The following is a 21,444-nucleotide window of genomic DNA, read 5'->3' as shown; positions in this document are numbered from 1 at the left end:
CTGAGCCGCCTTCTCCCACAAGGTAGGTGGAGGTTCCCTTGTGAAAGAGGTTCCAGTTCCTGCTCTAAATGGCCTAAGTTCAGCTCCCTGAGTTCTTCAAACCTGAAAATCCACAATGCGTGCCCTCTGAGATCGGTATGAAAATAAGCTCCAGAAAGACAGGTTCAGGGCTTTTGTGTAGTCAAGGGAGAGATGAGTTGCTTGCAGTAATGCATTTTCTTCCTAAAACAAAAAGCAACTTAGAACCATCCAATCATTTAGGTTGGAAAAGACCTTTTACATAGAGTCCAGCTTCTAGACCTATGGTGCCAATTAATACCAAAAGTAGAGATATAACAGAAATTACAACCCTCAAAGAGCTTAACACGAAGCCTTTATTTCAAATTAAAGCTTTGAAAAACTTGCAGCTTTTCAGTAGAAAAGACTTGAACAGAGGTTCTTAAGCTTCAAAAAAGACGTCGTTCGTTTGTTGTCCACACTGTTCACTATTGCTTGGCAGAGAAAGGATTGATTCTTGGTTCCTGCAGTGCCATGCAAAACACCTGTCACCAGACTGGAAACAGCTAAACTGGATTTAGAAGCAGCCACTTACTTCAAGGGATGGGAAAGAAACCTACAGCCCTGCCTTTTCCGCCACCTGCAGGTTGTACTGATAAAAGTTACCTGCTTTACCTCAGCAGAAGGAGTTACAATCAGCTAGGGTGGAAAGCAGTGGGTAAGATCTTGTCAGCTACGTGCGCTGACACTACGGCTGCTTTGACACCAGTTGTTTTAATACCCCGGGCATTTTTAAAGCAGCAGCACTTCAACAGAGACCTTCCAGTGGTTGTCCACCTTCCACGCGCTCCACAGGCTACGAGTACCATTTGACTTCTGGCCTGGGGTAAGGCACTTGGGTGTTCATTTTAAATGTGAGGAAATTCAGTCACATTACTTGACTAGGTTCCCGATGCTTTAAATGAGGTGTTCAAAAGTCAGTGGTTAGGCTGATACTCGAAATGTTCCTCTGTGCCTTCAGGTTTCAGGCAGAAATGCCTGGGTGGAGTTAAGAACATGAGCACGTGACATGGACAGCTTTCCCCAGCAACAGTGACCAGCTGAGATCCCTACCCTCACTTCGTGTCCTGACAGCCTCTCGTCCTCGCCCAAGTAGTAGTTCCTTATTTCAGTTCACGTTCTCTTTGCATATATATATTACATTTGGAGCTTTAAGAAAAACCCAATACACATGCAACATCTATAAGCTTCAGGTGCTGTGGAACCCGGGAAAAGAAACCCTTGATGGGACAGAGCTGGGATATTTCTGGTTTGATATCGGTGAGTTGAGGTGGTAGAAACACATTTTAAGGTTCTACTTCGGGACTCCAACTTAGTGCCTACGAAATAGACTTAAACAGGTTACAGAGAAGAACTTTTAAAATACGTATTAGAAATCTGTAATTCTAGCCTCAAATTAAGGCTAAATTATCTATTTACACTTGTCATTTCATTCAGCTTTTGTTTGGTTATTTATTAGGCAACCGCTGTCTGAAGTATTTTTCCTGATGCCCTTCGAAGCTATTGACCTTCCTGCAGTATTCATCAAACTTCTGGTAGCAGCAGGACGCTCTTCTGACTATTTCATTTTTATATCAACTTGACACGTGGTGGCCCCTGTTTCTAATCTCTGGCAAAAGCAAGTGACTTCATCTTTCAAAGCCGGTAATAGAGGCAGGAACTTGGAACTGCTGATTTAGAGCTTAACCACATCACCGTGTTTCTTTGTCTGAGATGAAGAAGCCTGTGGATTGCAAGACAGTCAAGTAATTTCTATGAACTCTCACCAAACAGGGGGATCTGTAGAATACACATTAGTCGTAGTCCCATTAATTACTTTGATTTTGTGATGTTTGAGCCGTCATGATTCCATTGCTGTCTCCGAATCGTTGCTGCTACTGCCGGCTGTGGAGCTGGAAGCCACGGAGCTGGCACTTGCCAGAACATGTCTCTCTCTGTTTCCAAAAACTTCGTTCACTGCAACAGAGACAGGGGCTTGCTTACACATTAGTGTCGCAGGGACAAGAGCAGTACAGCAGGTACAGCGTGGTGAGCATCACGGAAGGGAAAACCACGGAACAGAAATCCTAACCTGGTGCAATTTTAAAGCTTTCCCCTTTGCCCTGAGTAGGGAGCCAAAGCTTACACGTCCAAACAAGCGCCCGTATGTGCTGCCTAAATTACAAATCCTGTTATTGCTCCCCCAGAGTATCTCTAGAGGTTTCCCTGTGCCTAAGTACTGTGAAATGGATGAGTTTTGTAAAGCAGAACATTAAGGTTAAATAATTTATTTCTGGTTTTAGTCTCTCTGGTTTCCACCAAGCTCTTAAAAGCCTCTAAAACTTCATGCCATTTAGTTACATGTAGCTACAACAACCCATCAAAACCAGTCCTTGCTTTTATTTGTACAGGTACTCAAAAATGTGATACTTGATTACACCAGGAACATTCAGAAAAAAGTAAAACATAGGTATTACAAGAAATCAGGTATTATGCTTCAGCTATGAGAAAATAAATCATGTGGCAAACACAGTTTTCCAAGTTAGAAAAAACCCACATTTTTTGAAGCTGAAAATGTGAAGACATGTAGTCTTGGGGTATTTAAAAATATTAACCTACAGTTTCTCTCAGACCAGAATACATTACTGAATATACAAATACACCCTGGGGACAAGGGGAGAACCACAAGATTCAAAGAAATAAGAATGTTACCTGCAGAAATCTTGCTTATATCCCAGACACGCAGCCCGTCCCGCTCTCCTCCAAAGGCAAAAACGAAGGGGAAGTCAGGGCAGCTGGCTGCACAAAACAGAACACCCTGGGAGGGAGGAAGGAAGAGGATATTTTTTTTGTAAATATCATCCTAAAATTAATTTGTCATCTGAAAATACTTTCACCAAGCAAGTTTTAAACAAATTTATGCTACGTTTTCTGAAACTTATTTTGTAAGGACACAAAATTAAAGTCAAGAGCTGCTAATTACAAACAGTAAATCACACCTTTGCCTTGAAGCTGGCAGATACACACTGGAGTACCTCTAGTTCTGCTCAGAACGTTGTATCTGGTATTCAGGTCTGAGGCTTTGAAGCAGTCTGCCAATTACATGTTGAACTGAATACTGCACTGTAATGATAATGATTTACCCAGAATACACAGTTGTGATTGGGTTTTTTTCCCCCTAAAAGATGTTATGATGTTAGGTAAAACAAGATTCAAGCTAGACAAAAAGGAATAAGCAGACATAGTTTATATATAAACCTTCTTGGAATCAAGAAATTAATATTACTCTACCATTTTCATAGCCCTGGAATGGATTAAACTTGGTCTGTCTCCCAGGATATCCCAAATCTTCACGTATTTGTCAGCAGACGATGTCACAAGGCACCCTTTGATCTGACTGCTTAGCTGTAGCCCTGGAAGATGAAGAGTGCAGCAGTGTGAGAGCACCAGGTAACCACCGTTTCACAGAGATGAGGGCACATTTTGAAGCAAAGTCGCGTTAACAAACCCAATATTCTTTTCACACTAAACTCTGTTCCAGCACAAAGGAGAAAAAGTTAATGAGAGTTTCATGCTGCTACCGCTCGCTGTTGTGACAGCAAACTAACATCATGTAGGCCTATTTTGCCTTCAATCCAACAACAGTTAACAGTGCAAAGATGCCGTTGTTCTGCTTCTTACTTCACATGATCTGGCTTCCCCTGCTAGTGTTCTTCAGTTATTTGCCAAAGACCATCTCTTTTGCTATCCAAGAGGATGGGGCATATTCATATGATCTCATTTTAGACACCTGATCAGGTGCTTAGAGTTGCTTTTTAGAAGCTCCTACACTGATCAAATAATTAAAGTAGTCTAAAGGAGGCAGTGTGAAAACCTTCCCATGTGCCATACATAAATCATCTCCAGAATAAATGTCAGTATAAAATAATTACAGATAGAGGAGGTAAACATTACAGTTCATAATCCTGGACCAGACTGCATAGTTTTTGTTATTCCTTACCCAAAAAACACAGGGAGTAAGTCCCAAGTGAACAGATCTGTTTTGACGTTCATGACATTCACTGAGAAAAGTTCACTGTTGTTAAAATACTTTGCTTTACAATGGCTTCTGAGGAGAGATTTGTGTCACACGCCAGCTACCCATGATTAGTATGCACAACTCTCATCTGTTAACCAAGGAATCACCACCACCTCCGTCGTATCAGTTAAAGACATCTTCCAGATGTGCCTCGCCACTGGGGACAAACACAACATACACACGCACACAATTTACCTGACACCTCTTCATCGTGCGCTTTCAGAGTAAACAGCGGCTTATCAGAACGAGCATCCAGACAGTACACAAAGCCGTCCTCTGTGCTTGCCTAAGGAAACCACAACATTATAAAAACAAACAGCCGTAGTCGCTCATTTGAAAAAAACCTCCTGTGAAATCATACCCACCCTCTAGTAAATCCCTGTGACTTGAGCCAGACTTGCACTGCTTCTCGGCAGGGCATGTTACACACCTTACAGGGTCTGCATCCCCAAGGTCAGGCTCCATCCTGACGCTGCCTGAGCTATTCTACGCACCATGGAAGTCTTAGTCCTATACACATTTCTTAAACTCTATTTTGAAAATGGTTGCACTACTAAGCTTGGCTCTCACGTTAGACAAAGAAATATAGAGCCTTTAGTCTCTTAACTATCAATCGTTCAAATTTTTGGAGCCATCCACTGGCTGCATAATAGCCCTGTGCAAAGCCAAGTGTCTATTATACCAGGAGAGATCTAAATCATAAACCCAACAGAACTCAGCAACTGCTTTTGTTGGCTGCATACACAAAGCAACAGAGAACTAGACAGCCATTGAGATAATAAAAAAAGATTTGGTTTAAATTCTCTTTAAAAGTTTTATTATAAAAACCTCCACAAAATCAAGGTATTTTCACTCTATACCAGCTAGGAGGACACTGCCCTCTAGCGCTGATGGGAAACACTGAACTAATATTCAGGATCTTCTAATTAGCTACTTCTCAGCTGCAATTGCCTCATTACATGAAACACAACAGCAACTATACAAAGGAAAATACAACCCACCCACGAAACACTCTAACAACATGGCAAAGATGTCACCTCTGGAGTGAAAAAGCATCGGCATCAATTGCTTTTCTACTGTCATAACGAAGATACCAAATAAGTAGCTGGTCTCTATATACTTGTTGAAAAAAATACCTAAAACCATCCGTCCACACACTGCATTTTTAAAATAAGTAACACCAACAGTTCAGCTGTCCATCAGCTCCATTACGTGATTCAGAAACATTACAGGTTAAACAAAATGGCAACAGTCAACAGACCTAGAACAGAAGAGCATGTACTCACTAAGAAATTACAAGGTGAAAAATGATTCCAGGTTACTCTTTCAACCTGACCGCTAAACCGCCATGTTCGATGGTTATCTTGTGGGTTTCTGCAGTCATACAGCACAGCTGATCTATGGGAAAAAGGGATAGGAAATTAAAAAGAAAAAAAAAATAATCAGGGCAGACTGCTTTATGAAGTTTGTTTTGTTTTACCACTGGCATCTGTAGAAGGCCCATGTAAACAACAATTCAAAAATTAAAATGGAATCAGCTTCACTATTTAGTCTTCCAACTTAATAACAGATGAAAATTTCTCAGATAAACACAAGCTTTTTCCATATGCTTCAAAGTGTCATCTTGGTAACAAACAGCCGTTCTATAGAAACTAAGCAAACAGAGCTTGAATTCACTCAGTACATAAGGCAGCATATAAGAGACCATAATTATGCAAATAATTATGAACAGACTTCTAAAAAGTCAAGTAATGACTGTTCAAAAACAATGCACAATTTCTGATACATATACAAATATTTTCAAATATGCTTTAATAAAAAGGAATAAAAAATTAATCTTCAAAAGCGGTTAGGGAAATGCTAATCCAGAAAAGGAGAAAGAGGGGATGGGAGTTAGTGGGTCCCTTGGGATTCTTTGCAGGCATGTGCTCAGCCCAGTGGCAGCAGAATCTGTCCCAACCCGAAAAGCTCCTGGATGCAAATGGAAGAGAGGAGCGATGATGTCACTCTCGCAACATCTCACCGCAATTTACAGCCACAGCGTAACCCGCTCCCACTCTATCCTATAATTAAACCCGAAGAAATGTGATCTACATGTCTCAGCTCTTTTACCAGGCGTTTTACAAAAACAGGTTTAGTACATACGCAGTTTTTAACGGTCTGACTTTCAGGTTATGAAGGCATCTGCCAACATTCATTAAACAGACTGTGGTCCTGTGAGGTTTTACAGGAAAAATCCCCAGTGGCAGTTCACTAGTTTATAGATAGTACACTGGTTTATAGGTGTCCATGGGATCAAAGGGCTAGCTAAAAAGGGACTGATAAGCTGGTCTCGGTATTTGGACTTTTTTTTTCTTTTCACTGAAGGAAGTCAAGGGGGAGGGAAAGCAGACGTAAGCAGGTTCCTAAGAAGAATAAAAGGGTTTTCTCCGATACTTTTACTTATGCAGAGCATAAAAGAAGCCAGAGAACATAAAGACTTGGCTAAAGATTGACAGGTCTTTAAATATTAATAGAGGGACAAAGTCCTAAAAGCAGAATTAAAAAAAAAAAATCGATATAAGAAAAATCACCGTTATAGAACAAAATTAAAAAGTCACCCCTAGGAGATGGGAGAACAGAAAGGAAGTTTTTTGGCTGGCAGGGCTTATAACAAGTGGCAGTTACAGCGCTAGCCCAAGTGTGCAGACACAACCCATTTCACAGCATCTCCAGGCTGCAATCACCAGGAGACAGCCTGTTAAAATTCGGCTATAGCGCGCCTATCCATAGAGGCTGTAGGGAGAGGACTGGGATTTTAAAGTCTCTCATGCCCCCACCCTGGTCTTACAGTTTGGCAAAACCTGGACAAGTTTTCACAGGAATGAGCAGCGACACATTCCCAACACAGAAAATGCCATACGGCCAAATTAAGAAATAAATTCAGGTTGGATCAGACACCTGGCACAGAAAATGTCAGTCCAGATGGTTAAAGTATTTGGCGAGTCCTGAGAAAGAGGTAAAGAAAACTACATTTTGGCCACATACAAACCTGGCTACCTTGCTGGAAAAAAATAATAGCATTACTCAAATTTGGCACAGTTATAAGTACACGAAAAAGAAAACCTGAGGCAACTTAAGGGGCTTAATTCAACACTAATACCCTCCCCACATGTAACAATTGAAAATATTACCCTGACATACTTATCGTAAGATCCAGAAATAAGCGTCTGAGTTTCAAACGGATGAAACTGCAATGTCTGGACCTAGACAACAGAAGATTTTATTTCAAAAAAATAAGCATTGAGATACAACACATATATACGGGAATTTTCTTTGACCACAGCACAATCCCTCCTCCTCAAAACCAGCACACTTCCCCCCAAAAAACGCTTCTTACTAAGTTTGTTGATAACTGAGATTTCTCATAAAACAGTGCAAGAGATGCACATCATTTTTATTTCAAACGCCCCCACCCAGCAGAAACAAGATACTTTCCAATATAATTTAACTGAACGGAACCACATGCCCCGTTTATGCCCTAGATATTAAAAAAAATAAGCTGAAGGAGGTAAAAGAATAGCTGCTTCCAGTTGGGAGAAAAATGCAGACATTAGCAAAAAATGAAAATCTGGAGTTTGCCAAGGGCAGTGACTTTGTTAACAGCAAAATAAGGTTATAGCTATTAATAACTAACTTTCACATTGTAATTACTATGAGATGAATTCATTTCTGAAGTACTCATCACTATGGTATTTTAGTATCATTTATTTTAAACCTTTCTTACCTAGAACAAACTGTAACCAACACTCACTGTTGCCTTAAGAGAGGGTTACAGCTTGACCTATGCTCAGAGGTCTATTTTTTGTAGCTTAAACCCAACCATCCAGGCTTTCACACAAAAGGCCTTTTAAAAAATGCTGTGAGTCTTTGCAAACTTTCTAAAGGATAAGTTAAATAACATTTTTAAAAGCAAATACAGCGTTGTTCGCAAAAGCAACTAACTCAGAAATTTAAACTATTCTGCACAGTTGTTAGAAAACTACAGAATTGTTGTTCTAAGGGTTCGCTACCAATCAGCTAATGAAAAGCTGGTTATTTTTTCCCTCTGTATTTCACAGTGAAAGAAACATAGCGATTATTACATACCTTGTCCGTATGTAGCGTCAGGCTGGCTGCTGGCTTACCCACAGACATATCCCACAAAATCACAGTATTGTCAGCAGACGCACTTGCTAAAACATTCCTGATAATGGATCAAAAAATAAGTTTTAGAAATCTTTATACAGATACAAACAAGTAACGGTCAAAAATCCAAAATATATACAGAGCCTGATTCTGAGATCAAGTACTCTCTGGTCTACAGACTATGTATCTCAAGCCTGAGGGATAACTCCCTGAAGGTAATTCTACGCTACAAGTAAAGACTACAAACAGACTCTATTAGATTATATTAGTACAACATTAGTACAACAGCATTGACAGTTTTGCTTGCATTTCCCCCGACACCACTTAAAATATCATTTTCTGGAAGATTCTTGAACAAAACAAAGCAAGAAAGGTGCTTAAGTACTTCCTTTCCTTTGACGTTAAGATAGTACTTTTAAATAACATTACCTATGCAACTTAGTTCTGTATGCATACACGTACAGCCAAGAGCGAGACAAACCTGTTTTTAGAATATTTTGCTCTCTAATATCTGAGTATTTATGTAACTACTGAAGAGCCAGCACTGCACACCCTTCATAGAATGCTGAAAGGAACCACTAACATTTTACTTAGTTTACAGATCCCACGTTTCAACTTAAATTTGACCAATTGTGTTAAGAGCAATAAATACACAGTTTAGAAGTTTAATCAGAAAAAACTCAAATCGTTCCCAAACGCTGTCAAATACAAAGTACAATTGCTACCATTGCTCCATTGCTCTTAAAAACAGATTTATTACCTCAACACGTTGTTCCTGATTGAAACTGTTCCCTCCTTACCCTTTTTCTTTTTATATTAACCAAGCGTTTCTGACTGAAAGCGCCAACATTCTCCTGGAAACACTGTTCTCCCAAACAATGTCACAAGGGAAAGTTAAGAAAACGCATAGTGAAGGCTATGAGAACCTTTTACAGTAACACCATTATGACCTACAGGCAGAAAGTTATTTATAGAGAGCTGTCACATCATGTCTTGCCTAAAAAAATCCAAACAACAACAAAACTCTTAAATATAAGCTGCTCCAAGGAGTTACTTGTTTTGCCCATAAGCTTTCCACTTCAAGGCTGTTTTTATTTCCTGAAAGATCTACCAGTACCAATCGTAACTCAGCACATCACGGAATTATGCATTCCAGACACTGAACGATTGCAGCTTTAAATTTTGTGACTCGTCTCTATATTATTACCAGACAACCATTTCTAGGTACGTGAAAGCTACTCTTTTGTAAGACTGATGGAATGATCACTACCATACTTTGTGCATACGTGTTTAATTTAAGAACAGACAGCACACTGTAAATTAAGAGCGCAATTTATGTACATTTACTGCATGTCTGTGCGGGTGTTTCCTTCTTCAGCATCTAGATAACAAAGCATTACAAGTGAAGGCTCATCAGGAGTATGCGGAGTTGCCTATGTGTATCTTCAGAGGCATTTATGACAGCAGGGAAAAAAAAAAGCAAACATAAAAATCAGCCTGTGTCTGACAGTTTCAAGGCCCATGCTGAGAATCCTGACAAGTGAACTGTTAAAAAACACCTAAACGATAAGAAAAAAACAGCAGCGTCTTTATTTCAGTCAGCGCATTGTCCTTGACCTCTCCCCCAAGATGGGCCAGCTTTGTGTTGCTTCAATAGCAGCACTTCATTTGCTAGTTCATTCAGGCGACAGGGAATTCTCCCTGTCCAGTATAACCCAACAGTCAGAGGCATTCCTATAACTGTGCTATTAGGGCTTTTACACTCTCTTTTCTGTTCACTGCTCTGGGGCAAAAGCCAGAGGGGAAAAAAACCAGCACAGCAAGGACTTCCTTCTATAAATCTACTTCTATCTGTTGAAATGGCGGTTTAGGTCACCGGCAGATTGGCACAGATCAGGGCAGCCCTTCTGCTTCTCCAATTTGTGCATCTGGCTTAAATGTAGCCAATTTATCAAATGGCTTAGACTCACCTTAGCCCTGCCCTCATCTGGACAACCTGCAAATAAAAAGTGATCTGTAGCAATAAATAGGTGTTTAAGAAAATAAACCAAGATTTCTAGTTAAAAAAAAAAAAAAAAAGAGTGTGTGTGTATTTTTGAGAATCAATTCATCACAGCACTACTTTCAAGTTCAATGTTATGCTACATAAGATTTTGGATTTGTGTGAAAAATACATGCCTAATTAAGTATACAGATTTGTAACCATCCATTGTTATTCAAGTATTTTTTTACCTGCTTTGTTTATTCCATGAAAGATCAAGCACAGCATCAGTATGTCCTTTTGCTGTCCCTTCTGAAGATAAACTCTGCGTATGCAAATATGACACAAACAGACTTCTGAAAATTACAGCTTCAACAGCAATCAAGCGCTACAACACATTAGTATGAACTCCTTAATGCCTTCACAAACAACTTTGTATTTTAAATTATTCTCACTTGCTGCAACAAGGCTTTTGATAGAACTGTCTCTGCAGTACCTGCACCTCGCCTCTTACCCCGGATCTCAGATTGCTCCACTCACAGCTGGTGGCCTTACAGAACTGGTTACTCCCTTCAGGCTGGGAGAAGAAATCTCATTGTTTCCAGCTACTGCGCAGCTTCTTCAGCTTCTTTCTAAACACTCCTGGCAGTTCTCTCTCTCTCTCCTCCCAATTAACTGAGCCTTAGGTCCTTGTAACTGCCAGCTACTACAAATTCTAATTTTAAATGGTTAAGCTTCAAAGTTTACCGGGACAGCAATTGGAAACCTCCCATAAGCCACCCCATTCCTCTTCTGTTCTTACTTCCAGACTTCAATTATCCATACAGAGAATGATGAGCATTTCAAATTGAGGTAACAGTGATTCTGTTAACTCAGTGATTTTCAGAGGCAAGTTTCACAGAACAAATTCCCCTTCCAAGGATATTTTTTCTATTGTTTTTAAAACCAGAAGGTCTGAGAGCTCAAGAAGTAACCCCCCTTCACGATTACACAGAGTGGTTCCTTAGCTGACTAACACTGCAGTGCTCCTTCATTTGGGAAACCAAGATTAGCTATATACCCAGCGTTCACCTTTCCTTTTTACTCGAGGGAGTCTTTAAGCACTTCCTGAGGCATCTACTATAAGCAAAAATCGGCAAGATCTAAGTTATCTTCCAGACTTGTTTTACATACCAAAGAATTTGGACAAATCGTAACACCACATTCAGGCACACAATGAAGGTCAGATTCATCTCACATAACGTAACATCCAGTCTAAACCTCAGTCTTCCTCTTTGGTACTTAAGGTTTTCTCTGCAGTCCACTAAAAGAAACTCAGCCATTCTCTGGGGGTGTCTCTATGCATTCACCTCAGACAGCTTCGATGACTAGCTTAAAATATGCTTAAATTTTAGATAGATAAAGCTAACAGAGATGAATCCTGAGTAAATGTATTTTATTAGTGTCAACCTTGTCCTTTATTGCTCAATGCGTTTTCAACTCTCTGAGTCACAGGAAAATACTAATTTTAACCTCTCGTAGATGACCATGACATTATCTTCTGTAACCTGTCAACACTGCAGATGGAATTGAACCAGATCATCTACGATTTTTTTAGTGTAGGAAAAATAGTAATAACGTTATCCTTGCTGTTAAGTTTCCTACATCCAACCAGATAAACCATTTTGGAATACTTACTTTCTTCCCTTTCTTTTTCTTCTTTTTCTTGTCTCCAAGAGAAAAGACTGGTTCTAAGGATTCCACTATATCAAGGTCCCAAATGTCAATAACCGGGGTCATGTTACCCACTGCAACATAATTTCCTACAAGCAGAAACCCAAATGCAACCACATTTATTTAGAGTTACAAAACAGCGTATTTGGCAATCCAGCTGTTGCTTATTTCTTTGAATAAGTAAAACTTATACTTATGTGCCAGAATCTTCTATTTGAACATCTTTGATGATTCTAACTGACACGGAACAATTTGAAAATATCAACTGACAGCATATGCTGCCAGACAAAAATTTACTTGCTCGCCAATACACTTCCCCTTCAGTACAAGTAACTGTTCAAAGAAGCTGTATGAAGTTCCACGTTTTGTTTGCTTTTTTAAGGAAAAAAAAAAACAAACCAAACCAAAAAACACATTCCCTGTGCTATGGCAAAAAAAATATCTGTAAAACACAGGAAAAAGGTTACTAAATACATAATTTGTATGTATTTAAGGTTACTAAAGTAAAGTTACTAAATACATAAAAATCTTGCTCTGTTTTATAGTTAATCAACAGCATTGGCCATAACAATTTTGAACAAAAGCAACCTTCCATTTCCAAGTGGAAAATAAAGCAGATTAGAGAAGAGCTTGCTCTGGTCAGCTGATTGACAATAACTTAATTATTTGTAATAAAACCAGTATTTTAGTCAAATTGCTTGTTACGGCAGCATCACGAAGATACCTGTATCACCAAACCAAAAAAACTGATATTCAGTTTTTCTGTCTTAATATCTTGGTTTTATTTCTATTTGTACCACTAGAGGAAATTATTTAGTGACGTTACATCTGTATACTTTTCAAATAAAAATTATTTAACTGGACATTTACAGTATCCTTTGTAACGTACCTAGTGATTCGTCGGGACTAGGATCAAAATTCAACCACTCCAGACACAGAGGGTAAGCAGGCAAGATAATATCATGATGTACATAAAATGAGTTCTCTTCATGATTGTAAACTGGAAAAGAATTAAAGATATACAACATGTCAGTGAAGAGGAAAAGCAAGCAACTATCAACAGTTCACTTGGCAAAAGGCAGATGTGGCAAACACTAAAATCATCAAGGAGATCTAAAATGTAAATTCACAGTGTGTTCAGAGTGTTAGTGCAGAGGCCAGAGCCCCCACGCACGATCACTTCAAAATAGATGCTCTGTATCCACCACCACCACTTTCTACATCAGGATACATTAATGAAGGTTTAGACGTTCATTTTTACAGAACCAGCAATTTAAAAAAAAAAAGAAGAAAAAAAAAGAAAAGAAATAATTCCAGATGCAATCAAAAGGGAAATGAAGGTAAAAGACAAACAGTTTTCAAATTAGAGGAAGCTGAAGAAGTCAGATAAAAGCAGGTTGTAACTGACAGATACGGGAAGACTTTTGGTAAAGCAACCATATACTAAACACAGCATTCCCTTTAGCCAGCTATTCTTCTCTTTATAATAAAAGGATTTACTAACTGGATAGCAGATAAAATACATTAATAATTTTAATAACACGGTATCATCACACACGCAAAATCACTGTGCTGTTTTAAGTGCATGTGACAGATGTTCAGATACTAGCTAAAGTCTTCAGTTAACAAAGTAGTCCTAGTAAACTACTCAATGTTATAAACTGCAGAAGCCTGTGCTATTGTTTTATAAGTTTATAGAGGGAAAATAACACAGTTAATAAAATTTGTAAACACCTCCAGATACAGAAAATGCTAGATGCTGGTATCTGAAGAGATGCCTTCAAACACTTTGGCCTTGCTGTTTTCTTGAAACAGAATACTTATGCTTACAGAAACATGTACCACAGCAGAAGTAGCCAGAAACATCCCCCCAAAGTTACCACCAAAGATGGTAACCTCAGCACACTCAGCAGTACTCCTTGCTGCAACAGAAAAATCTTTTACACAGTAAAACTAAATCCATCCCTAGAACAAGTGGTATTTTGATGCTGTTAAGGATCATCTCTTCTAAAACTAAGATGATAAAGGTGCTGATTCTTCTACTCCTAGCAGTGGAAAGCACAGTTAAAGAAGCAAGGAGAAAGCAAGGAAAAAAACAACCAACAATAAACTCCTACAGGAAGCTGGCATGACTGTTTGGAAGAAAGATTGTATGCTCAGAGAATAAAATTGCCATAGTATTTTCTAAGCTTCAATAGGAATGAAATAAGGAAAGGAAGTGCTATACAGTCTGATAAAGGCACACTATCCTCTAAATAACAATAACTCCACATTAAATACTCTAGTTCTGGAAAGTGGCTAAAGCACCATGATATAAAAAAAGAGGACAAAACACACAGGAGGAGAAAAAAAAAAAAACTTCCAAAAAACACCTTGTTCCTCTTCTACACAGCCATATGGAACAGGCTAGGCAAGACATATTCCCTAGCTTCACTGTAAGGAACAAATCCTATGCTACTTACCATGGACCTCCAAACTACAGTAATCTTTATCAACTTTGCCACAAAGTACAAGATTGTCACTGGGCTTAATCAAAAAGTCCTCCTGCTCATATTGATCCTGAACAGCAAAAAGGAGAAGACAACGGATGTTAAGCAAAGCACATAAATGCACAAAACTACAAATGTTCAAAAGGCTGAATCAATAATAACTTTTGACCATAACTGAAAACACTCAAAACCCAACACCCTGCTGCCCATCCGCATAAAACCATCTTATGGCGGTAAAGAGAGAAAGGTAGGAACCAGACTCCATCATGGGGAGACTGAAGGACAGTTTATGTGTAGCTAGGGAGATTTAGAGAGTTGTTTAATTACGATATATGAAACCATCTTTTAAGGCTACCATAAGCTGACTTTCAGCTCATTGCTGAAAAGAAAATCACCACTAGGAGCCCACATACATAGCTTATTTCCCTTGTGCTCTCATGCCTTAAGCAGTTATATCGTATAACAGCATTTTACACAATAAGCATACTGTAACTGCTCCTCACATCCAGGAAGCAATTCCAAGAGCATTAAAGCATTGTCTATTTTCTGGAAAATATTTCCAGAAAAGTACTGCCTACAGCTATACTGGGCATTCAGCTGTACCAGCACAAATGTAACCTCTCATCTAATTTTCATTGTTACTGAGGAATGGAAGGCATTTAGGGAATTTTCGTTAGTGGAAAACTAAGAACTGTACATAAGAGTCAATAGTCTTACACAAACAGAGTACCATCCTTCAAACATACCACACATACAAGACTTCTTGGACTTCTTGTAGCAAGCTTTTAATTTATTTTTTTTATTCACTTCAAGCATCTTTTCAATATTTGAATTCTATCAAGTACTGCAATTCTTTGCATTAATCAACTTAATGTTACACAGTACCTAGTCTCCAACAGTACTAGTAGTAAATATCACGAGACAACATAAAATGCATGTTGAAGCACTAAAAAGGGACTCGAGCATAGGAGGAAAGGCCTGAGAAAAAGGTGTTCACTTTTTCTATGTCTGGAAGAAAATTAGCTTTTCTGACACACAATAAAAGCAGTTGATATTCTCCCTGAATCCCTATGTGAATTAATACCTCTTTGACCATAAACATAACTTTTAAAGCATTTCTCTCCTCTACTGGTACATAGGAGCAAGAAAAATCGTCAACTAGTCAGTGGAACACAGAGAAAACACACAGTGCCCCAAAGTGCACACAGCAAGTGAACTCGTTTTAAAGATAAACATATACCTTCCTCCTTCAGCTCTGTTACAGTATGTGAAGTCACCATAACAACTCCTTGTCTGAGACCACACGTGTTTGACAAAGTCCCCGACACACAATGGTAGAAGCCTAGAGCTACTCTTTTCTTTACAACTTACTAACTTTGTGAAGAATCCAAAATAGTATAAAGAAGGACAGCACCCAGAAAAATCTCAGAATCTTTATGCTTCTAAGAGGTCTCAAAAATTCACCTACTTCATCACCCTGCCCCAGGTGATCATAGTTTCTCCTAGTTGCTCTCTAGTTTACACCGTCTCTTCTCACGCAACCTCACCTTGTAACTGATTTCTGTAATCTCTCCATGTAAATTAAGTCACTCACAAGTAGCAGCCTAACCTTCTGAACTAAACTGCCGGATATTCTCTGGAATTTCTCCATATCTTTTCTGAAGAGGCACCCAATATTCTAGCTAAGGCAATACTGACGTTAAGTAAAGTAGAAGAATTATCTCATGTCTTGCGTGCTGCATACCTGTTCACCAGAGAGAGATAAACAGGCTGCATAACAGGACAGCACTGTTGACACAGTTAGCTTGTGCCAGGCTGCAGCCAGAGATGTCTTCACCCCCCGCAGAGCTCCTACAAAGCCAGCTCCTGCTAAGATGTTCCCTGTCTGATACTTGGTGGAAACTAATACAGGCAGAAACAGTCAACTACGCACTATGCTGCGCATATATGCTTAACAGGGACATATTTCTTCATTCAATACCCCTAATTTGACATGTAGCCTGAATCCACCTCAGTTTGGTTTCTTCCATAAACTGGTGGAGGGTTGTAAGGGTCTTGCAATCTGGGAAGTTTTCTAATTTGGGTCGTTAGTAGCCTGAGATACTGAGATTTCTTACTTCTTCAAGTATTTTCTGGGTCCTGATAGATAGGTGACAAACCACCTCCATGTACAGAAGCATGTGGCTTAAATCATGAGCCAGTTCACCTTAACTTCTGACTTCAACGTAAAAAGCATGCATAGAGGTGACTGCACAAAGCAACCTTAAAAGAGTTCCATCTGATCAAAAGTCTGGCAAACTTTTGGCAAACTGCAAGCACCTACAGACCCTAAGGCAGTCCGGCAGTGGGAAAATTTAACTGATTTTTAAGTTTATGCTGTTTGAGATATATAACATTTTTATAGTACTTACAGTGGTTTTTAGAGTGATGTAAGGATCCTGATCATTGCTCCCATACACTGCCAAAGCAGCCAAAGAGTCTTCAAGTTTTAAATCACCTACATGGGAATTTCAGAACATTTTTTTATACATGCCAATGACAGATGGAAGTTAGAAACCCCTGGACCAACACCTGTATTAGAAATTTTAAGGGGTGGGGTAAATGGACTTCCAAGTTCCAAACATAAGAACCTCTTAAATCGCTTAGTGCTTTCAGGGACTTCTGCTGCTCTGCTCCAGAACTACAGCAGGGGGAGTGAAACTCTTTTCAACACTGCTCTCGGTTCTAATGTCAGGGGGACACACAGAATTGTTTCACCCACTAAATGATTTCCGAAACTGGAATAAGCAAATAATTACAAATGTGAATTTCCAGCATTTGAAATATAGCACTGTGCGGTTTTAGCATATTAATTTCTTACGTACAATAAGAAGTGAAAAGGTTCTTCACCTAGATTGCATACCTGACATTTGACTTCTTACCTGCGTATTCCTCTTCATCGTAATTGTCCAGATCATACTCCTCCAGTTCATCATCAGACAGACCTTCATTTTTATGAGAAGACTTATCTCTGCCACGTGCCATCTGGCCTTCATTGCTACCATCGGCACCATCCCTGTTTAAAGATACACATCCCTGAGAAACTGTGACAGACATTCAGCATGCTTCCAGGTAATTACTTAGTGGACTGCTAACAAGATTTCAGCACACCATCCCGGCTGTCCACACAGGTTTCACGTCTTTATGCCACTAATTTGGAAATCTATTCACTCCTTTCCTATCTTTTCCCAAAATACAAGGCACCATTATTCTCAGGCTTCCAGAGAAAGCTTTTCCTTGAAAGTTTTCATGACAAAACGTGACACAAATTCCATTCGACAGAGATAAACTGTGTGTCTAAATCCCTTTCTCTTACCCTTTTTTTGTGGATACAATGCTCTCAACCTCACTTCTGCGCATTTGCATGTGTCCAATTCCTTTTTTTTTTTCATCCCACCCACATGTCCTGTCACGTGTGATGACTCTTGCATTTCTTCAAGATTTTTAAGATTTTATTTCCTCATACTTCCCATATTTGTATTAGAAGAAAAAAGGCCAACATAAAATTAATTAGGTAGGGACATATTGCAGATTACTTCTTACAGGACAAACTATGCAACATCCAGAAAACTCTGTGTGCGAACAATTGAGTTTCCATATACAAAAAATTCAGTAGAAGGAAGCATACATCAAACATTGGCTGAGGACCTAACACATATCCCAGACACCTCCATGGAGTGTGTGCGACAGGAACTCATTCCTGCTGGATACACTGCATTTCATAGAATAGTTTGCGTTGGAAGGGACCTTTAAAGGTCATCTAGTCCACCCCCCTGCAATGAGCAGGGACATCTTCAACTAAATGAGGTTGCTCAGAGCCCCTTCCAACCTGACCGTGAACGTTTCCAGGGATGGGGCATCTACCACCTCTCTGGGCAACCTGCTGCAGTGTTTCACCACTCTCATCATAAAAAATTTCTTCCTTCTATCTAGACTAAATCTACCCTCCTTTAGTTTAAAACCATTACCCCTTGTCCTACTGCACAGGTGATAGTTTTAAGAATAGAACAGAACAGAACAGAGTCATTTCAGTTGGAAAGACTCTACAATGATCACCTAGCCCAACTGCCTGATCACTTTAGGGCTGACCAAAAGTTAAAGCACATTATTAAGGGCATTGTCCAAATGCCTCTTAAACACTGACAGGCTTGGGGCATCAGCCACCTCTCTAGGAAGCCTCTTCCAGTGTTTGACCATCCTCTTGGTAAAGAAATGCTTTCTAATGTCCAGTCTGAACGTCCTCTGGTGCAGCATTGAACCATTCCCACACGTCCTATCATGGGATCCCAGGGAGAAGAGATCAACGCTTCCCCTCCTCAGGAAGCTGTACAGAGCAGTGAGGTTGTCCCTCAGCCTCCTCTTCTCCAGCCAGTCAAGCCCAAAGTCCTTAGCCGTTCCTCACAGAACATTCCTTCCAGCCATTCCACCAGCTCTGTTGTCCTCCTCGGGGCGCATTCAAGGACCTTCACATCCTTCTTAAATCGTGGGGCCCAGAACTGCACACAGCACCAATGCTGAATATAGTGGGATAATCACCTCTTTTGACCGGCTGGTGATGCTGTGTTTGATGCACCCCAGGATGCAGTTTGTCCTCCTGGCTACCAGGGCACACTGCTGGCTCCTATTGAGCCTGCTGCCCACCAGCACCCCCAGATCCCTTTCTGCAGAGCTGCTCTCCAACCACCCCTCTCCCAATTTATACTTGTGACAAGTGTTACTGCGTCCTATGTGCAGAATCCAGCATTTCTGTCCTCCTGTACGCAAAATTCCCAGGCAGTAATGAGGCAAGATAGTTCGCATAGGTATGATTTCTAAAGTAAATAACAGAAACCTATCTTTATAATCTATTCAGTAAAATTACACAGGAAAAAAGATAGCTAGAGACTCTAAATCTGAGCCTGATTTGTGATCCTTGCACAGGAAAAAAAGTGACTGATGTCATAACAAATTCTACAAAGTACCAGATGTTATAAAGCGATCATAACCCCTTTGGTTGTTGCGGATGGTCTTTACAGTTCCATGCTGGAATGCATAATTACTAATAAGCAGCACCTCAAATCTTTCTGTTTCTGAAATTGCAAGAGAAAGGAATCCACCCAGAAAAACAAAAGCTCACACACATAAAGAAGAAACAAGTAACACCGCAGAGAACGGAAACATTAAACATAACTGCTAAAGAAATTGATATAAAGTAAGAACCTTCCAGATGTTTAAGATGATTTTGGAACCATTAAAAAACAAAACCAGAACAAAACACGTTCTGGGACAAAACACTCTGTTCAGCAATAAAGGCACAGATCCATCTAATAGAAATTGGGTGGGTAACAGTCACCGAACTAAAAAAAGTTTTTATTGCTACCTATTGCATACCTATGCCTGTTGAGTCACACATACTGTGGCGTAACCACACACCCTACATAGCCGAAACAGAATGAGATGCCTAAATCTATACACAGATCTAGCTGAAAAAGGCTGGAAAACGGAATAAGGCCTCAGTCCCTCATCTTTTTCTAGACAAAAGAGAGACATTACTCTATTGTCTTCCATAGATTATGTTTTCTAAATCTCTCACTTTTCTTATTCTTTCCATAAGCTTATTTACCTTTTTCTTAAAAGCAGAATGACAAAATTTAACACAACTACACAACCAGCAACTTTTAGTGCCAAGTGGAGAGTTATGATGTCTACCGTTTCATATGTGAGCCGTAAATACCCAAACCATAAATATCTGCGTGAAGTTTTGCCTTTTTTTTGCAGAAGCACAAAATACCAAGTCCTTCTGAGCTCTGCTGTGGCCTCCAGACCTGCTTAGATTGTCACGTCGCCCGCTCAGCATACGCTTTTTCACGGTGTCCATCTGGGACTTCCACCTCAGTTGGCCACATCCCCAAGGCACCAAACTGCCCCCCGGACTCCCCAGCACCCGCAGTTACAGATCCACTCCAGAGGGGAATGGCAACTCCAGCGAGGAGCTGGCCCCGAGAGGATCTCTGGAGACTTCACCTGAAAGGCTCGGCTGGCCTGACGGCCCACGGGTCACGTCGGAAGAACCACACGGGAACACCACCCACGTTGCCGTACCCGCGGCTCAGGCAGGACACATCCTCCATCCGACGCTTCTCCGCCCGCTCTCCGGACAGACGACCCTCCCGGCACTCGGGCTCACCCGGCACGGCCTCTCCAGGAGCAGCCCAGGCCGGCCGGGGCCGATCTCCTCTGCCCGCCGCCGCTTCCCGAGCCGGGCCTTCAGCGAGACCCTCCCCCGCCGCTCCCCCCGCCCGGCCCCTCCACACCACGGCGAGGTTCGGTGGGGGCTCCAACCCCGCCCCGGCCCCGCTCCCCCCGGCTCACCCCAGCTTGTCCTGGGCCTCCTCGATCAGACGGTTCAGCTCCTCCTGGTCGAGCTGCACCTGCGGGGAGGACACAGGGAGAGAGGGATGATGGCGGCGGGGGGGAGAAGGTGTGGCGGGGGTCCCCTCAGCCCGGCCCCCCCCGCACACACCTTGTCCGGCGTTTCCTTGGCAACGCCGCAGCGCACCCAGGCGGCGCACGTCACCGGGCAGCTCATGGCGGCGGCGGCGGCACGCGGACGGCGACAGCGCGTGCGAGCGGCTCCGGCGCACCCCGAGTGACGTCACCAGTGGAGGAGGGTGGAGCCACAGCCTGTTAGCGGCGGAGAAAAACGGAAGGGGCGGAGACAAAGCCGCGTGAGGTCATCACAGAGCGCCGTGACGGCCCGGGGGGGAGAGGGGCGGGGCTACAGGGGGGAGAGGCCTGAGTGGGCGGATCCGGAAGGGGCGGTGCCGGGGGGGTGAGGCCTGCGCGGCGGTAGCGGGGAGGCGGCGGGGGGTCGCCCTGCTCTAGTGTCCCCCTCGGGCCGGCCGGTGACTGACAGAACTTGTCGGGAGACGGATCGCCGTCAGCGAGAGGGGCGCCGGTTT

At 41.3% G+C, this 21,444-nt stretch overlaps 1 protein-coding gene across 3 annotated transcripts; it reads right to left on the bottom strand.

The window, feature by feature from the left end:
* Positions 1 to 354: 354 nt before the first annotated feature.
* On the bottom strand, positions 355 to 21,136 carry PWP1 (PWP1 homolog, endonuclein). Of its 3 annotated transcripts, XM_063321465.1 has the most exons (16): positions 21,006 to 21,136; positions 20,855 to 20,913; positions 17,386 to 17,519; positions 16,876 to 16,961; positions 14,438 to 14,534; positions 12,865 to 12,975; positions 11,940 to 12,064; positions 10,514 to 10,587; positions 8,243 to 8,339; positions 7,298 to 7,359; positions 5,401 to 5,512; positions 4,310 to 4,400; positions 3,328 to 3,449; positions 2,749 to 2,854; positions 1,874 to 2,013; positions 355 to 1,780 (listed from the first exon to the last, which is right to left on the bottom strand). In XM_063321465.1, exons 1-15 carry the CDS (start codon positions 21,069 to 21,071, stop codon positions 1,898 to 1,900), a joined length of 1,458 nt encoding a protein of 485 aa, XP_063177535.1. In that variant the 5' UTR covers positions 21,072 to 21,136; the 3' UTR covers positions 355 to 1,780; positions 1,874 to 1,897. The 3 variants fall into 3 exon arrangements, with proteins under 3 accessions (XP_063177535.1, XP_063177525.1, XP_063177546.1); XM_063321455.1 differs by having other exon boundaries at positions 355 to 2,013; XM_063321476.1 differs by lacking the exons at positions 20,855 to 20,913; positions 21,006 to 21,136 and adding an exon at positions 20,248 to 20,705 and having other exon boundaries at positions 355 to 2,013.
* Between the last annotated feature and the right edge of the window lie 308 nt (positions 21,137 to 21,444).

The sequence above is a fragment of the Chroicocephalus ridibundus genome, chromosome 1 (assembly GCF_963924245.1).
Source record: "Chroicocephalus ridibundus chromosome 1, bChrRid1.1, whole genome shotgun sequence".
In the NCBI taxonomy this organism is placed as follows: Eukaryota; Metazoa; Chordata; class Aves; order Charadriiformes; family Laridae; genus Chroicocephalus; species Chroicocephalus ridibundus.
Note: the sequence above shows the minus strand (reverse complement) of the source record. Positions and strands in the feature narration are given on the sequence as shown.